The following is a 15,225-nucleotide window of genomic DNA, read 5'->3' on the forward strand; positions in this document are numbered from 1 at the left end:
TAACTCACCCTTTCCATGCATGTGGGTCACTCTGCTCTCCCAGCCTCAGACCTCTGGATTCCAAATCTTAACCTCCATGACTCTATCTTTGAAGAAATTTTTCCTTCAGTTTGTTCCTTGTCTGTCTCCTCCAGTCCAGATCAGCAGCGGCTCCATCTATAAAGATCTTGCAAAAATTCTGTTGGCTTCTCATGAAGCACACAGGGGTCAAAGCCATCAGACAATAGGACTTTCCACAAATCCTTTCTGGATAACTCCATCTCCAATCCTGGCTTGTACTGAAATGTCTGTGGTGTTCCATGTTTGGTTTTAAATCCTCACATTGGGCTGTACCTTCTGGGGTTCCACCCCCTGGAAGCCCAGAATTTTCTAAACCATCAGTTTCTGGTTTCTTTGAGCCCAAGAGTTTAGTTCTAAGTTTCTCTCTCTCTGTGCTAGCATTTTACTATAAGCTGCAAGGAGAAGCCATGCTATATCCACAACTTCTAGCTTCAAAATCTCATCAGCCAAATATCCCAGCTTGTCACTCTCAAATTCTTCCTTCCATCCAACACCCGGACTCAATTTTGCCAAATTCTCTGCCACTTTAAAACAAGGATCACCTTCCTTCTAGTTTGCAATGACACTTTCAACATTTCTGTTTAAGTCCTCATCAGAAGTATCTTTAGAGTCCGTATTTCCACAAATAATCTCTTCAAAGCAGTTTAGACCTTTTCTATCAAGCGCCTCACAATTCTTCCAGAATCTTCCCCCTTATCCATTTAAAAAGCCATTCCAATATGTTTGGTATTTGCAAGCTCAGCAGCAAAAGCACCCCACTCCTGGTACCAAAATCTGTTCCAGTTTGCTAATGCTGCCAGAATACAAAACACCAGAGATGGATGGGCTTTTATAAAAGGGGGTTTATTTGGTTACGCAGTTACAGTCTTAAGGCCATAAAGTGTCCAAGGTAAGGCATCAGCAATCAGATACCCTCACTGGAGGATGGCCAATGGCATCCGGAAAACCTCTGTTAGCTGGGAAGGCATGTGGCTGGCGTCTGCTCCGGAGTTCTGGTTTCAAAATGGCTTTCTCCCAGGACATTCCTCTCTAAGCTTCAGCTTCTCTCCAAATTTTCACTCTTAGTTGCTCTTGGGGCGTTTGTCCTCTCTTAGCTTCTCCAGAGCATAAATCTGCTTTTCAAGTCTGTCTCCAAAATGTCTCTGTAAACTGCAGCTCCTCTCTCAGCACCTGTGCATTCTTCAAAGTGTCCCTCTTGGCTGTAGCAAGCTCGCTCCTTCTGTCTGAGCTTATATAGTGCTCCAGTAAACTAATCAAGGCCCATGCTGAATGGGCAGGGCCACACCTCCATGGAAATTATCCAATTGGCTATCACCCTCAGTTGGGTGGGTCATATCTCCATGGAAACACTCAAAGAATTACACTCTATTCAACACTAATACATCTGCCCACACAAGATTGCATTGAAGATGATGGTGTTCTGGGGAACATAACACATCCAAACTGGCACAAGGGTCTTTGGTGATGTGGTTGAATAAGGCCACCCTGGATCTGGTGGGTCCTGAATTCAAGGACTAGAGTCTTCGTGGGGGAGGGGCTGGGAGATGTGGACACGGAGAAGTGGCCATGCAAATTCAGAGGTGGGAGGGATGCAGCTGGAGGCCACGGGAGGCTGGGGGATCTGGGAGCTGATAGAGGCCAGCAGGAGCCTCCCCTGGGCCTCCAGGGGAGCGTGGCCAACACCTCGCATTTGGACCGAGGTCATTTCTTCCAGCAGCCCCTGGAGACGCCCCCGGAGGGCCACGAAGGTCGGAGGGTGTTGGTGAGGAGAGAGGCAGGGGGAGCCAGGCTGGGAGCAAGCGGCCTGAGGGGAGAGGTGTGGGAGGCCATGCCCAGGGGAGGCCCGGGGCCTGGTGACTAGCATGGCTGCAGGACGTGAATGCGGGAGGCCATGGTCAGTGCCATGGGAGGAGCGGCTCCTCAAATCTGCCCAGCTCCCCAGGAACAGCGGGGCCAGGACTGGCGAGACAGCATGCGGGTGTGAGCAGGTGACTCCTGGGCTCCTGCGGGGCTGGTCTCGGGGGCCGCCCCTGCCCGGACCCCCACATGAGGTGCTCCTATTGTCCCCAGATCAGGGACTCGGACCTGAGCAGCCTTTCGGTGCCAGGGTCCCAGCGGGTGCTGACCTGGGATGCATGTGTGGGCACAGCGAGCACATGCACCGATGGATGCGTGAATGAATGAATGAATGAATGGACACACGCAGGAAGGCTGGGCCTCAGTCCTCTGCGGCCTGCTTGTGGCTGGGGATGTCTAAGTCCTTGAAGACATGCACAGCCTTTGCCAAGGGCATGTCTCAGGAGCTCCCGGGGCCCTGCTGCCCCAGCCCACGCCCCCTACCACCTCCCCCAGGTGCTGCTGTGGTCTGTTAAGTCCGAGTGCAGGGCCCCGAGGCCGCCAGGCGAGCCCCAAATAATTCAATTAGGGGAGGAAGGAGAGGGGCCGTTTCCTTATAAGCAGGAAGTGACTGAACTCAGGGCTGGGCCACCCCCCCCCCATGGATGGGGGCCCCCAAGGACCCGGCCAGGCCAGGGCCCTGCCCTGAGGGTGCTCAGCCCCCAGGGTCCCCACCCCCAATGGGGCAATGGTCCAGTCCTCGTAACAGCCGGCTGACCCCTGGCCTGCCCGCAGCAGGAACTTGGCTTTGCAAGTTGTTTCCAAAAGACATTGGCCCCCAGACCCCCATTCAGCCTTGTCAAGCGGCCAGTACCCCCCCCATCCCCGCCTGCTTCCCGGCCCCCTTGACAGCCTGTGGATCTGGGGCACAGCCTCCAACCCCTGGGCATGCCACACACGCGTGTGTATACACAGGCCACAGCCAGCCTGTGTATACACAGGGACAGTAGCACGGGGTGGCCGCTGCTCTGCAGGGCCCTGCAGGGATCCCTGCGTCGGCTGCTGTCTGGACAAGGGGGCTGGGGGGCCTGTGGGAGCAGCCAGAACCCCCTGGGGCCCTCCCCCACACCTCAGTGCCCCCCTTCGGCCCTTGCCCTTGGGCTTCCCACCCCAGAAGCCCCTCCCACGCCCCTGGCCCCCCAGTAATGCAGACTTTCTGCAGCAGGGTGCCGGCTCCCCCCAGCCACATGTCACCCCACCTGCTGAGCCTTCAGGGGGGGCATTTGGGAGCCCTCTACCTCCTGCCCCCGCCCCTGCCGCTGTCCCAGCCGAGCCCTCAGTCCAGCCCCCAGAAGGGCCTCAGAAAGGTGACCAGAGCAACATCTGAACCGGGCCCAGGTCTACACGCTCACTCAGGGCCCAGGAAAGAAACGTGGGGTCCCCGACCTGCCCGGGACTCTCACCCCAGGTCCCAGCGGCTCAGCCTGGGAGGAAGCCTTTGGGGCTGGGGGCTGGGAGCAGCCTGCAGACCACCGGTCATGTCACCAGGGTATATCTCCTCCTGAAGTGGGGCCCCAAAGTACAGAGCACAGCAGCATGTATGGCCCTGTCAGGAAAGCAGCCCCTTCCCCTGGCCAGACCCCCAGAGGGGCTTGGACACCCCAGAGCCAGTGGTGGGCACAAACAGAGGCTGCACCAAGACCTTTTGCCCCCTATCTGATGGCTACAGCCCCCCCTGAGGATGCCAGGCGGCTCAGCGGGGACCCACCTCCTCCTTTCAGGGTCTCTCCCCTGGCAAATGACCCCAGACAGCCCCAAGTGGCTGAGCCTTTGCCTCTTGGGCGGGTCAGGGGTCAGCAGCAGAGTGGGGTGGGTGAAGGCAGTGTGGGGGGTGCAACCCAGAGTGTTTCCCATCCCAGCCTGGGCGCCTTCAGGCCCGGAATCTTGGGGGCCCTTTCCCCCTCGGTGCAGCTGCCCCCCACCCAGCCCAGGTGCAGGAGGAGGGAGCTGGGGCAGTGGGCGCTGGGGCCCTGGGACCCCGGGGTCCGCAGTGGGGGCCCACCCTGGCCAGGGGCCAGCGGGCCTATCAAGGACACACCCCAAGGCTCCACTGGCCCCGCCCCGTGTGGTGACCTGGGTCCCCGACATGTCCAGGTGAGGGTGCTCGGCGGAGGGCAGAGGGTCACTGTGGCCCGGTCAGCACTCCCCGGACCCACGCTGGGCGCCAGGACCCGGGCAGGAGGCTGTGTGGGAGTGGGGGGCAGCGGGGACCCAGGCCCGTGTCTAGGGCTGTGTGGGACCCTGCTGAGCCCGAAACTCTGGGCAGTGGAGCACGGGGGACGCAGGCTCCCCCCTCCCCACAGCACGTCCTGCCAGCGGCTTCAGCCACCTCTACCAGAGAACCCCCAATGGGCAGCCCCCCGGGACCTCCCCTCCGAATTCCATCATCTCCCTCTTAGCGCATCAGGAACCAAACTCCCAGGCCTGCTCCCCTCCACCCCGCTGCCCTGCAGCCTCGCCGACACCTTCCGGGGCCAGCCCACCACTCGGGCCGGAGCCCCCGGGCACGGGGTCCTGTCCCACCTGCCTCAGCCCCGACACCCACCCCTGCCCTGGCCTAGCCTGGGCCGAGCACCGCCACTGGAGCCTCCCAGAGCGTCCCCTGCCTGCCCTTCGCAGTCACCTCCCCAGCAGGGTTCGAGGAGCCCTGCCAAACGGGGTCCGTCCGTCCACCCCACGGACCACTGTCCCGCCAAGAAAGCAGCGAAGTACTGGGACACCCTGCGGCCTGGAGAACCCCGAAGATGTCGCGTGTGTGAGGGCAGGCACGAGGGCCCGGGTTCCACCTGCCTGAGAGCAGGAGCACACAGGCGCAGGGAGGCGGGACTGGGGGCTCCGGGGGCAGGAATGGGGGTCAACGCCCAACAGGGGCAGGGCCTCTGGCCAGGGGACAGGAAAGTCCTGGTAACAAATGGGTGGGGGCGATGGGATGGGATTAGCCCCCGAATTGCACGCTTGGAGTGGTTGAGGTGGGGAAGCTCATGTCGTACAGACTTTCCACAGTTAAAAAAGGAGACGGACAAAGAGATCATAATTCAATGCGATGCAAGGTCCTGGGCTGGGTCTGATAACGGAGGAGAAAGTGCCCAAAAGGACCCTTGGGGACAAGTGGGAAAGCAGAGCAGACTGTCAGCTCTGCCTCGGTGGTCAGCTGCGTGAACCCGGTAACTGCACTGAAGACGGTTTCATAAGTGAATATCCTCGTTCTTTCGAAACATACATGGAATTATTGAGTGTTCAAGAAGCACAATGCATGCAACTTGCTCTCCAATGTTTGGAAAATGAGAGATGACAGACAGACAGACAGAGATGATAGAATCATATAACAAATGTGGCAAAATGTTAGAAGTTGGTAACTCTGGGGATTGGGGTGGGGAGTGAATTGAGTTCTCTAAGGATTTTGAATTATCTTTGCAACTGTCCGGTAAGTTTAACATTATTTCAAAATAAAAAGTTAAAAAAAAACAAGAAGTACACGGCCTTGCTCGGAGAAGTTCCCCGAGCTCCGTTCGCCTCCGCGCAGCCCCTGCCGGTCCTCAGCCACACTGCCCCTCCCTGCCTCCCCTCACTCCTGCGTGGCCCGACCCCATCCCCAGCTCCCTCTCAGAGGCCCCTTCCTGGCCCCCAACTCCCCTATTTCCTCTGCTTGCTTTACTTTCAGCCGTTTGGTGACGTCCAGCACCCACAGAGAAATGCGCCGCGGCAGGGCACCGAGCAGGGGCGCAGGCTGGAAGCAGCCCCGGGGGGCAGCAGTGTGTCGCCCCTGTCCCGGGGTCAGCGGGTCCCCTCCCGGCCACTCAGTCCCCGTCCACCCACCCTGCCCGCCAGCTTCTGTCCATCGCCGCCATCGCTGGTGTCCGGGCCTGAGGTTCGCCCGTGTGCTGTGAAGTCACCGCTCGTGGGTCCCCGGTCGTGCAGGGCCCCAACTCGTGGCCACTCCACGGCCACCCACTCCATCCGGAGGCCGGGGGTGCCCGACTTGAGGCTGTCACGGGCAGCGCGTGGCACGTCCTCGGCCGCGTCTCTGGAATTCTGTGGGAATGTGCCCGGGAGCTGGGTGCTGGGCTGGAGCAAGCACTGGGTGCAGCCTCGGCGGGTGCTGACAGTTTTCCGAAGCACTCGTGCCCACGGCCACACCGCCACAGTGGACGGGCACCCGTGTGCCTCGTCCTCAGCCCCGGGCTCAGCTTGAGCACACGTTCTGCAGCTGCCAACGAGTCACCACAGCCCAGGTGGCCCACGGCACCCACGTTTCCTCCCTTCATGTTCTGGAGCCCCGGATCAGTTTACCTGAAATCCAGGGGTCACCAGGATCGGGCCCTTCATTGAATCACCTGTTCCCTAGACCCCCCATTCCGGAAACATCTCTGTTCCCTGACCCGTGGCTCCATGTCTCTCCGACCCCGGCTTCCACTGTCATGACCCCTTCCCTGCCTCGGACCCTCTGCCTCCCCATAGAAGGACCCTCATGGTTACATTACGGAGCCCCCAGAGGCTCTGGGACAACTCCTTCCCCAGGTTCTGAGGCTACACCCCCCTGCCCCCCACTGTGGGGTCTCCTCGCCAGGAAAGGCCACATCCACAGGTTCCAGGCTTAGGGCACCTTTGGAGGACCCCCAGCCTGCCCGGTGGGCTCCCCATCTCAGCTCTCAGGGTGGGCATGTGGAGGGGGCCCCCAACAAGACAGAGCTGGGCACCTTCCCAAAGCCTTCCCAGCCACGCGGGGTGGCTTTCGTTCCCGCTTTGGTTTGCTCCGCATAGACTCATCGCCATCTGACCGCCCGCCCATCTGCTGGTATGTTTTTTCACTTCTCTCTGCCCAGGAGAAGGTGGGCTTCATGACGACATCGGGGGTTTTGGTCCACCCGGCAGCCACGCAGGGCCCGACAGACACTGGCTGAGAGAGCAAAGCAAGAGGCAGGTGCACTCGCTGGCCTCTGTGGGTGGCGGCTCTGGAAGGACAGACGGAGCCTTCTGCGGCCTTCAGGGACGGGCTTCTCTCAGAGGACAGGGCAGCAGCGCAGAGGAAATGCAGGTAGAGGCCTGGCGGCAGCATGCTCTCAGTCAGGGGAAACTGAGGCACGAGGAGAGGAGGAGGCTGTCCCCCCCTGGGGTCCCAGACCTGGTGGGGCCCCGGGCTGCCCGGGGAGCTTTGGGCCGCATGCCTCTGGCCTCTCTGCAGTCCACCTTCCCCGAGCACCCAGAGGACGTGGGCGACCGAGGCTGACAGCCTCCCCTGCTGTGTGCCAGGCCCCGAGCCGAGAACCTACCCAAAGAATCCCTGTGCTCCTGTGGTTCTCACCTTCCTGGTGGGGAAAGCGAGGCATGTGGCCCCCGTTACAGGTGGCCGGGGACACCACACACCAGCCACCTTGAGGCGGCAGGAGCTGGCTCGGCCGAGGAGGGGCGGGCACCCCTGGCAGGGAGCACACCCTGGAGCCCGGGCCACGCCGGGCCTCGTCTGCCGGGGGCCATGCTGCCAGCCCAGGCCGAGGTTTTCCAGCCCCCAGATGGCCGGAGCGGGGAGCAGGGCCCCTCCCTGGGGCTCCCCAGCTCAGGACTGGCCCTTCCCTCCTCCCTGTCCACTCAGCCCACTCCAGCCCCAGCCCTTCCTCTGTTCCGCAGTCTGCCCTCTGCCCTCCACCTCACCTCCTGAACCCCACTCCCAGCACCCCACCAAGGACCCTCCCTGGCCCTCACAGCCTACAGCATGTCACCAGAATCCCCGAGGTCTCACCCTCCAGACAGGAGCTCCTAGAGGGTGGGCCGGCTCTGTCCCGCACTTTTGACATCCTCTGTGCAGAGCCCCGGCACCAAGTGAGCACAGAGTGCACGGCCACGGAATCCACAAAGGAACGAAGGGATGGGCGGGTGGATGGATGGATGGATGGATGGGTGGATGACAGGCAGATGGATGGATGGATGGGTGTGTGGGTAGATGGGGGGGTAGGTGGATGGATGGACAGATGAATGGACGGATGGATGGGAGGATGGATGGATGGACAAATGGATGTATGACAGATGGATAGGCAGATGGACAGACAAATAGATGGATGGATAGACACATGGATAGGTAGATGGGTCAGTGGGTGGGTGGGTGTATAGATGGGTGAATGGATGGACGAATGGATGGGTGGATGGGTGGATGAATGGGTGGATGGATGGGTGGATGGATGAACGGACAGATGGATGGATGAGTGGATGGGTGGACGGGTGGATGGGTGGATGAATGGGTCGGTGGATGGGTGGATGGATGGACGGACAGATGGATGGATGAGTGGATAGATGGGTGGGTGGGTGGACGAATGTGTCGGTGGATGGGTGGATGGATGGACGGACAGATGGATGGATGAGTGGATAGATGGGTGGGTGGGTGGATGGATGGACGAATGGGTGGGTGGGTGGAGGGATGAACTAGCATATGGGTGAGCCCATTGTGAGCAGTCATCTGTGGGTTTAGACTTCCTCAGCTCCCAGGCTGGCGATGAAGGGTGTTTGACCCCAGCAGGCCCTCCCTGCCCACCCCACCACCCCCCAGCCTGGGCCCTGCTCCCAGCTCTCAGGTTCACCAGCTGGGTGCAGGTGTCTGGGCCTGAGCCTCAGTCTCCCCACCTGTGCCAGTGACAGCACCCACCTCAGGTGAGATTATCAGGGCTGTGCCTGGGGAGGATCCAGTGAACCGAATCAGGCTCCCGGCACATGACATCACAGAGGAGGATGTAGGAGCTGACAATTGAGCTAGGTACGGAAGACATGAGAGAAATCGTGACAGGAAGAAAAGTGGGGAGGGCACTCCATGGTGGGGAGGGGCTGCTGAACAAGGGTGAGGCCTGGCAGAGGGTCTCCAGCTGTGCAGGGGCAGGGGTCTGGAGTGTGCAGATGGGACAGGGTGGGAAAGCAAGACACATGACGGGACTGAGCAGCTGGGACTGGGACTGAGGGTGCTGGGGAGCCACAGAGGGCTGTGGAGTGAAGCACTGATGCAGTGGTGCAGGCTGGCCCAGGGGTGGGGCCTGCCTGGCTGCAGCTGAGCCATCTGCACATGCTCAGGACAACCCACAGGAGTCCAGACTGGCTGCCCAGTGTAGACAGGCCCCTCGGACCACAGCAACGGGAGTCGCTCTTCTAAGGCCAGGGGAACCTGGCAGGTGTCCCACGGCGCCCACGAGGAATGCAGCTGGGCTGGAGGGGGGCGAGCAGCGGGCAGGGAGGGGCAGACACTGGCTGCCCTGAGACGGGTATCAGGGATGGTCAGGGTCCCCGGGGGCCCCAGCCTTCCTCCCCGTGAGCTGGAGTTCAGGGAGGGCAGGCACCCCACCCAGGGGACTCAGGCCCGATCCCCCACTCCATCGAGCCTGAAGGAGGCCAGAGGCCACCTCAAGCTAAAAGCACCACTGACAAACAACACAGATGGGTCTGATTGTGAAAGGGAAAGCTGAGACCCCAAGGAGCCCCCAAAGACACCCGGCGGGGTTCTCCGAGTCTCCAGGAAAACCAGGCTGTGGGGTGTGCGGTGGGCGGTGGGCGGTGGGCGGGGGCCAGATACCCGTGGGCACTGCAGACGCAGCCCTGCAAACAGGCAGCCCTGGGTGGCCGTCACCCCAGGCTCGGACTTTCCCCCAAAGTGCACGTTCGCATCCAGCCTGGTCGGCCCATCCTGGGGCCCCAGGGACCAAGCAAGGGGTCCCCAAGGGCCGTGGGGAAGAGAAGGGACCCCTGCTTGAGTGGCCAACTGCCCCCCTTACCCCCAGTTCTTCACTGGCCTCCTCCCAGGAGCTCCAAGGACTGCCCCGACGGGATCTGGGACCCCTGTACAGGTGGCAGCAGAAGGAGGCTTTCTGGGTTCTGCTTCTCACGTGCCTGGGCCCAGCGGCCCCAGGACCCCTCCACGCACCCAGAGGGGGCTTCCAGGCCACGGTCCTCGGTGTGGGGAGAAAAACCCCCAGCATTTCAGACGGGCAGTCTGGCAGAGGACAGGACAAACTGGGGAGCGGAAGTCTTGTTCCCCATTAACCCCTGGGGGTCTGAGCCCCCCACCACACTCCTGCCCCCAGCTTCCTCTCTGCCTTCATTCACCCAGCAGGGGGACAGCCTCACGGCCCCTCAGCCTCCACAGCTCCAGCCCCTGGCCTCTCCAGACCACCCCTAGACCTTCATGGGGCCCCCAATCCTCCTGTAGGGTCCTGCAGTCCAACCCACCCTCCCCCTGCCCCCTGTCCCCTCCCTCTGCCGCCACCATCTCTGCCTCTTCTCCCAAGCCATCGCCGCTCTGCTCAGCCCCTGGGCTGCCCCTGCCAACCTTGGACGAGCCCTCCAGCCCACCCCCCCACCATCCCAGCTGCCAGCTTTTAACTCACTGGAGGTTTGTGAAGCCCCCCGCCGTGTGCCAGGTGGCTCCCCCACCTGCTCAGCATCTTCTTGGTCCCACAGTGGCTGCCATGCACCTGCCCACTCGTCCCCATCCTCAGGATCAACTCAGTCCCCAGCTGCCACCCACTCTCCACTGACCTGTGCCCACCATTGGGAGGAAGCGCAGGTCATCAGGATGGGCCCCTCTTCCTCAGCCCCTGAACATGTCCCCAGAGCCTTACCCAACACCCCCTTCCAGAACCTTCTCTGGCCAGCGCTGGCCAGACACTAAGGACACAGCAGTCAACAGGTTGGCCGTGGCCATCGAGAGGACATCTGCCCGAGAGGCCTCATCCCAGCCACCCTTTTCCCTCCTAAGCCCCAGTCCCTGCTCACCCCAACCGCAATTGTAACCGAGCTGTGCCCGGGCATCCCCACTGTCCCTACCAGCCTGAGACCCTTGGGGCCCCTTGGCCCTGCTCCCGCTGTCGGCATCAAGCTGCTGGGGTTCCCGGAGGGTGCTCTGCCTGCCCCGTGTGGAGTCTGGGACCCCTCATCTGGCTCCTGGAACCCAAAGACGTGAAGACTCCTGGATCCTGATATTTCAGACTCCAGCAGTGGAGAAGGCTGTCACTCCCTGTGGCTTGCGTACTTCTCCTGACGGGGAGCTCTTCACTTCAAGAGCGACTCTTTTTGAAGAGTGTTGACTGCTAGGAAGTTCTCTCTTCCACCTCGTTCCCACCAAGGGGTGTCTCCCAGGACCTAGGGGTTGGGTAACTGGGGGTGCTGCAGCAATTCAGAAATCCTTTTGAAAATATTTTCTTTTGTTTTGTTTTATTTAGAAATTTCCCAAATTTTTACCCAGTTAAGGAGACAACCACAAGAATGTGTAGCCTGGATAGAGGACGGGCATAGACAACCCCCTTCAAGGCCTCCCCCCAACCACTGCCCCCCAACTCAGCAGCAAAAAATGCCAAGCATGTGTAAGAAAACAGCCAGGCAGCTGGCCGACCAGGGCACGTGCACACTTGTACACACACATGTGCACACAGACTCACACTGACACATGCACACAAGCACACACAGACTCACACACATACCTGTGCACACACTCAAATGCACACAATCACACCCTCACATATGTACAAACACACACATGCACAGACTCACAAACACACACACAGACTCACACTCACACATACACATGCACACACTCAAACGCACACCCTCACACCCTCACATATGTACGAACACACATACATGCACACACTTACACACTCACACAGACTCACACTCACACATACACGTGCACACACACAAACGCACACACTCACACCCTCACATATGTGCACACATCCATGCACACACTCACAAGCTCACACAAGACTCACACTCACACACATGCACACACTCAAATGCACACACACTCACATGTAAAACTCACACACACATCCATGCACACACAAGCTCACACACACACACACTCAATCATGTACACTCACATGCATGCCCATGCACTTCACAATGCACAAATACAGACACACACATGCACACACTCACAAACTCACACCTGACTCACACAGTCACACACACATGCATGCCCATGCACTCTCACACATGCACACAGACTCACACACATATATGCACACACAAATACACAAACTCACACACATATATGCACACACACAATCACACACACACATGCAAATACACTCTCACATTCACACACAGACACACGCACCCATTCTCTCACACATGCACACACATGAAGGCACACACTCACACACACACACTTTCAAACACTCACAGACATGCATGCACACAGTGTCACACTCATCAACCAACACTCACACAGACTTGCACTCACATTCACATATACTCAAGTTCACACACCTCTGCATGTACTCTCTCACCCTCACACTCACATATGCACACACACTCACACACACCCTTTCCCCAGTCCTGGCTGCAGCTCCCTCCCACTCTCTGTGCCTCAGTTTCCCCTTCCTACCCTCCTTCCAAGGTCCTTTGACAAGTCCAGTGCAACAGGGGGTGCCAGGCTTTGCAAACCAGCAGAAGCAGCCTTGTGGTCTGTGGCCCCAGCTCTGGGCAGAGAGACCCTGGGGCCTTGGAGTGGCTCCAGGGGGCCCCTGGGCCTCAGCAACCCCACCCTCAATGGAGCCGCTGAGGTGCCCCCTTCCCAGAGGCCCCTGGGATGGAGAGGCAGGGGCGGTCCCAGGACCTGCCCAGCACCTGCCCATGGCAGCCGGGGCACCGAGGCTCCCAGCTCCGCCAGAGCCACCTGCTCGCCCGGACGCACCTCCGGCCACCTCTCCTCCCGAGGCTGCGCCGTCCTGCCGGCCTCGCTGGGGGCTGAGCTCCTTGGCCGAGGACACCCAGCCGGGGAGAAGCAGAGCCAGGAGGCAGACCCGGAACTCCCGCCATCCCTCACTGCCCTGCAGGCTGGAGAGCCAGCCCAGACAGCTCAGGGTCCCTGGGGGACCCACAGTGCCCCGTCCCCCACCTCGACGGCCCCCCACGAGGCGTCAGGGGAAGGGAGAGGCTTGAGCCAAGGGGAGCCACACTCTCGGGGATTCGGCCCTGGGGGAGGCATTTGGGGACTGGGGGGTGTCCCAGAGCCCCCACGATTGCACCGCGGGTGACGGGCTCCTCTGCCAAGCGCTGGACGCGCCATGTCTGCGGCACGCTGCTGGCACGGGGACAGCACGGAGAGGCTCTTGGCCTCTGCAATGTTTACTACATCAGGAAATTAATTCACTACGCACGGGTTTCAGTGACGAAGACAAAGCACACGCGCGTTCGCTCAGAGCAGAGCGAGTCCAAGCCCCGGGCGGTCTCGGCCCGGCCCAGAACCTCCCGCTTCGGGGGGAGGCCCTGGAGGGCTCAGGCGAGCCGGGGTCACCGTCTGTGAGCTGGCGGGGGGCCGTCCCGCCCCTGCAGGAGCCGGGTCCAAACTGCTTCAAGCTGCCGCCAGCACACAGCACCAGCCCCATCCCTCCTCGTGCCCCTCCAAGGGGCCCGTGACCCGCGGGCTCGGGAACGTGCGTTCGTGGAGCTGGGGGGACAGGACAGGGGGCTCCTGCCCGGTTACCCGGGGCCCCAGGGAGCAGCACGGGCCAGCCAGCCAAGGGGCCTGGGTGCTGTCCCTCGTCTCCACCCTCGCCTGGGCTGGTCCAGGCCAGGGCCCAAGGGGGTCAGCTCTGCTTGTGCAATCCTCAGGGTGGGCGCGGGACCAGGAGCCGGGAGACGGAGGCTGGCGGGGGCCGGGGATTGGGGCGGGCAGGGGAGGGGCCCTGAGATGGGGGTGCGAGGCGGGGGACGGGACACGCTGCAGGCTACACGTCTCCCCTCTGCCTGCGGAGGCAGTGGCCGCGGGGGCACGCTGAGCGGACGGCTCGGCCCGGGGCACATTGCCGGGTGAGCGGGTGGCCCGGGAGGGGGAGCTGCCCAGCCTCAGCTTCCCTGCGGGGGAAATGGGGGGCAAGTGAGTCACCCCGAGAGACAGCGAGGACGGCCACGGGCCGCTGTGGACACTCGGGGGCGGGGACAGAGCCCAGTTGCTTCCGTTTATCCGCTCTCCTCGTGCCTCCCTGGGGACAGCCCATGTCCGTCTATGGCCACGGCATCCCCAGGCCCAGCACCATGTCCGTGGGCCGAGCTCCCACAGCGAGGGGGTCTGAGGGGGGCAGTGTGGGGAGCAGGTGCCCAAGGCGGGGGCAGCTGGACGTACAGGTCTTCCTTGGCCTCCGCCCCAGGAGGTCCAAGGGCCCGAGGGAAGGGGAGTGACTGAGGATGGGCTGGCAGGGGTCCCCCCAACTCCTGTCCTGTACCCCCTCCCAGAACCAAGAACCCCAATCAGGCCCCGCCTGTGCGCAGAGCCCTGATGAGCTGGTGGAGGGGCCCTGGCTGCCCTCTGCCCCCTCCGTGGCCCCACTGTACCCAGGAGAGGAAAGCCCTGACACAGGGACCCCACCCAGTCCTGGGCAGGAGCCCCCGATCCGCAAGGGGCAGGAACCCCCCCCCCACCCCGAGCCTCCAGCCCCGTCTCTGAGGCTCCTGGTGGGACCCGGATGTGGGAAACCTGTGATTCCACAGATGGACGAACTCCTGGTAGGATATGACAGCCTCTCCAACCCCGCGGGGCCCGCCCAAGACACAGGAACCGCGGCCTCAGGCAGCCCGGCCCAGGGCCGACAGGAGACCCCTCCCCAACCAGGCCCCTGCCCCCCGGTGTCCTCCCCCTCCTGGACTGAGCTCCTGGGGGCGGGGGCCACAGCCCCCAGACTGGGGAATGTCCTGCACTCATCACAGAGCCTCAGGGCTCTGCCTGGGGGGGCTGCAGGTGAGGCTCAGGTGCACCTGGAGGCAGGGACACCCCCTCGCAGCGGGCCAGGGGTGCACCCAGCCTGAACCCAGAACCCACCCCCACGGCCCAGCCACCCACCCTGGAGGCCATGCCCCATCCCGCCCCCATCACCTTCCTAGTCCCTCCCCCCAGCCCCTCGGACCCCGCCTGGAGCCCGTGTGGCCCCCACTGGGGTGGAGCCCCGGCCCCCCGGGAACCGCTCCCTGTGCACGTTGCTTTGATCAGAAAGAGCAAATGAACATCTCACGCCGGCCCTGCCCGCGGGCCTGGGGCATCCTCTCCCCTCGAGGGCCGCGGCACCCCCTTGGCCCGCTCCCCTGCCCGCTGCACCCCTCGGCTGCAGCCCCCATGCCCGACACGCTCAGCCGAGGACAGTCTCGGGTGGGGTTCTCAGCAGGACCAGCCTCCGTGGGCGAGGGGAGGGGGCGTCCGGCTCAGCTGACCCCAGCCCCTCAGGGCCAGCCCCCAGCCACCTGGTCACATGGGGTGAGGCCACGAGAGAATCCGCCAGCCCAGGGGACGGGGTCCACAGA

General features: G+C 61.8%; 1 protein-coding gene across 1 annotated transcript; it reads left to right on the forward strand.

Annotated features, from left to right (window-relative positions):
* The first annotated feature begins 1,939 nt into the window (after positions 1-1,939).
* LOC119535953 (basic proline-rich protein-like) lies at positions 1,940-6,148 on the forward strand. Its single transcript, XM_037838344.1, has 4 exons — positions 1,940-2,038; positions 2,131-2,199; positions 3,295-4,860; positions 5,618-6,148. Exons 1-4 carry the CDS (start codon positions 1,940-1,942, stop codon positions 6,146-6,148), a joined length of 2,265 nt encoding a protein of 754 aa, XP_037694272.1.
* Positions 6,149-15,225: the final 9,077 nt, after the last annotated feature.

Source organism: Choloepus didactylus, chromosome 6 (genome assembly GCF_015220235.1).
Source record: "Choloepus didactylus isolate mChoDid1 chromosome 6, mChoDid1.pri, whole genome shotgun sequence".
Classification (NCBI taxonomy): domain Eukaryota; kingdom Metazoa; phylum Chordata; class Mammalia; order Pilosa; family Megalonychidae; genus Choloepus; species Choloepus didactylus.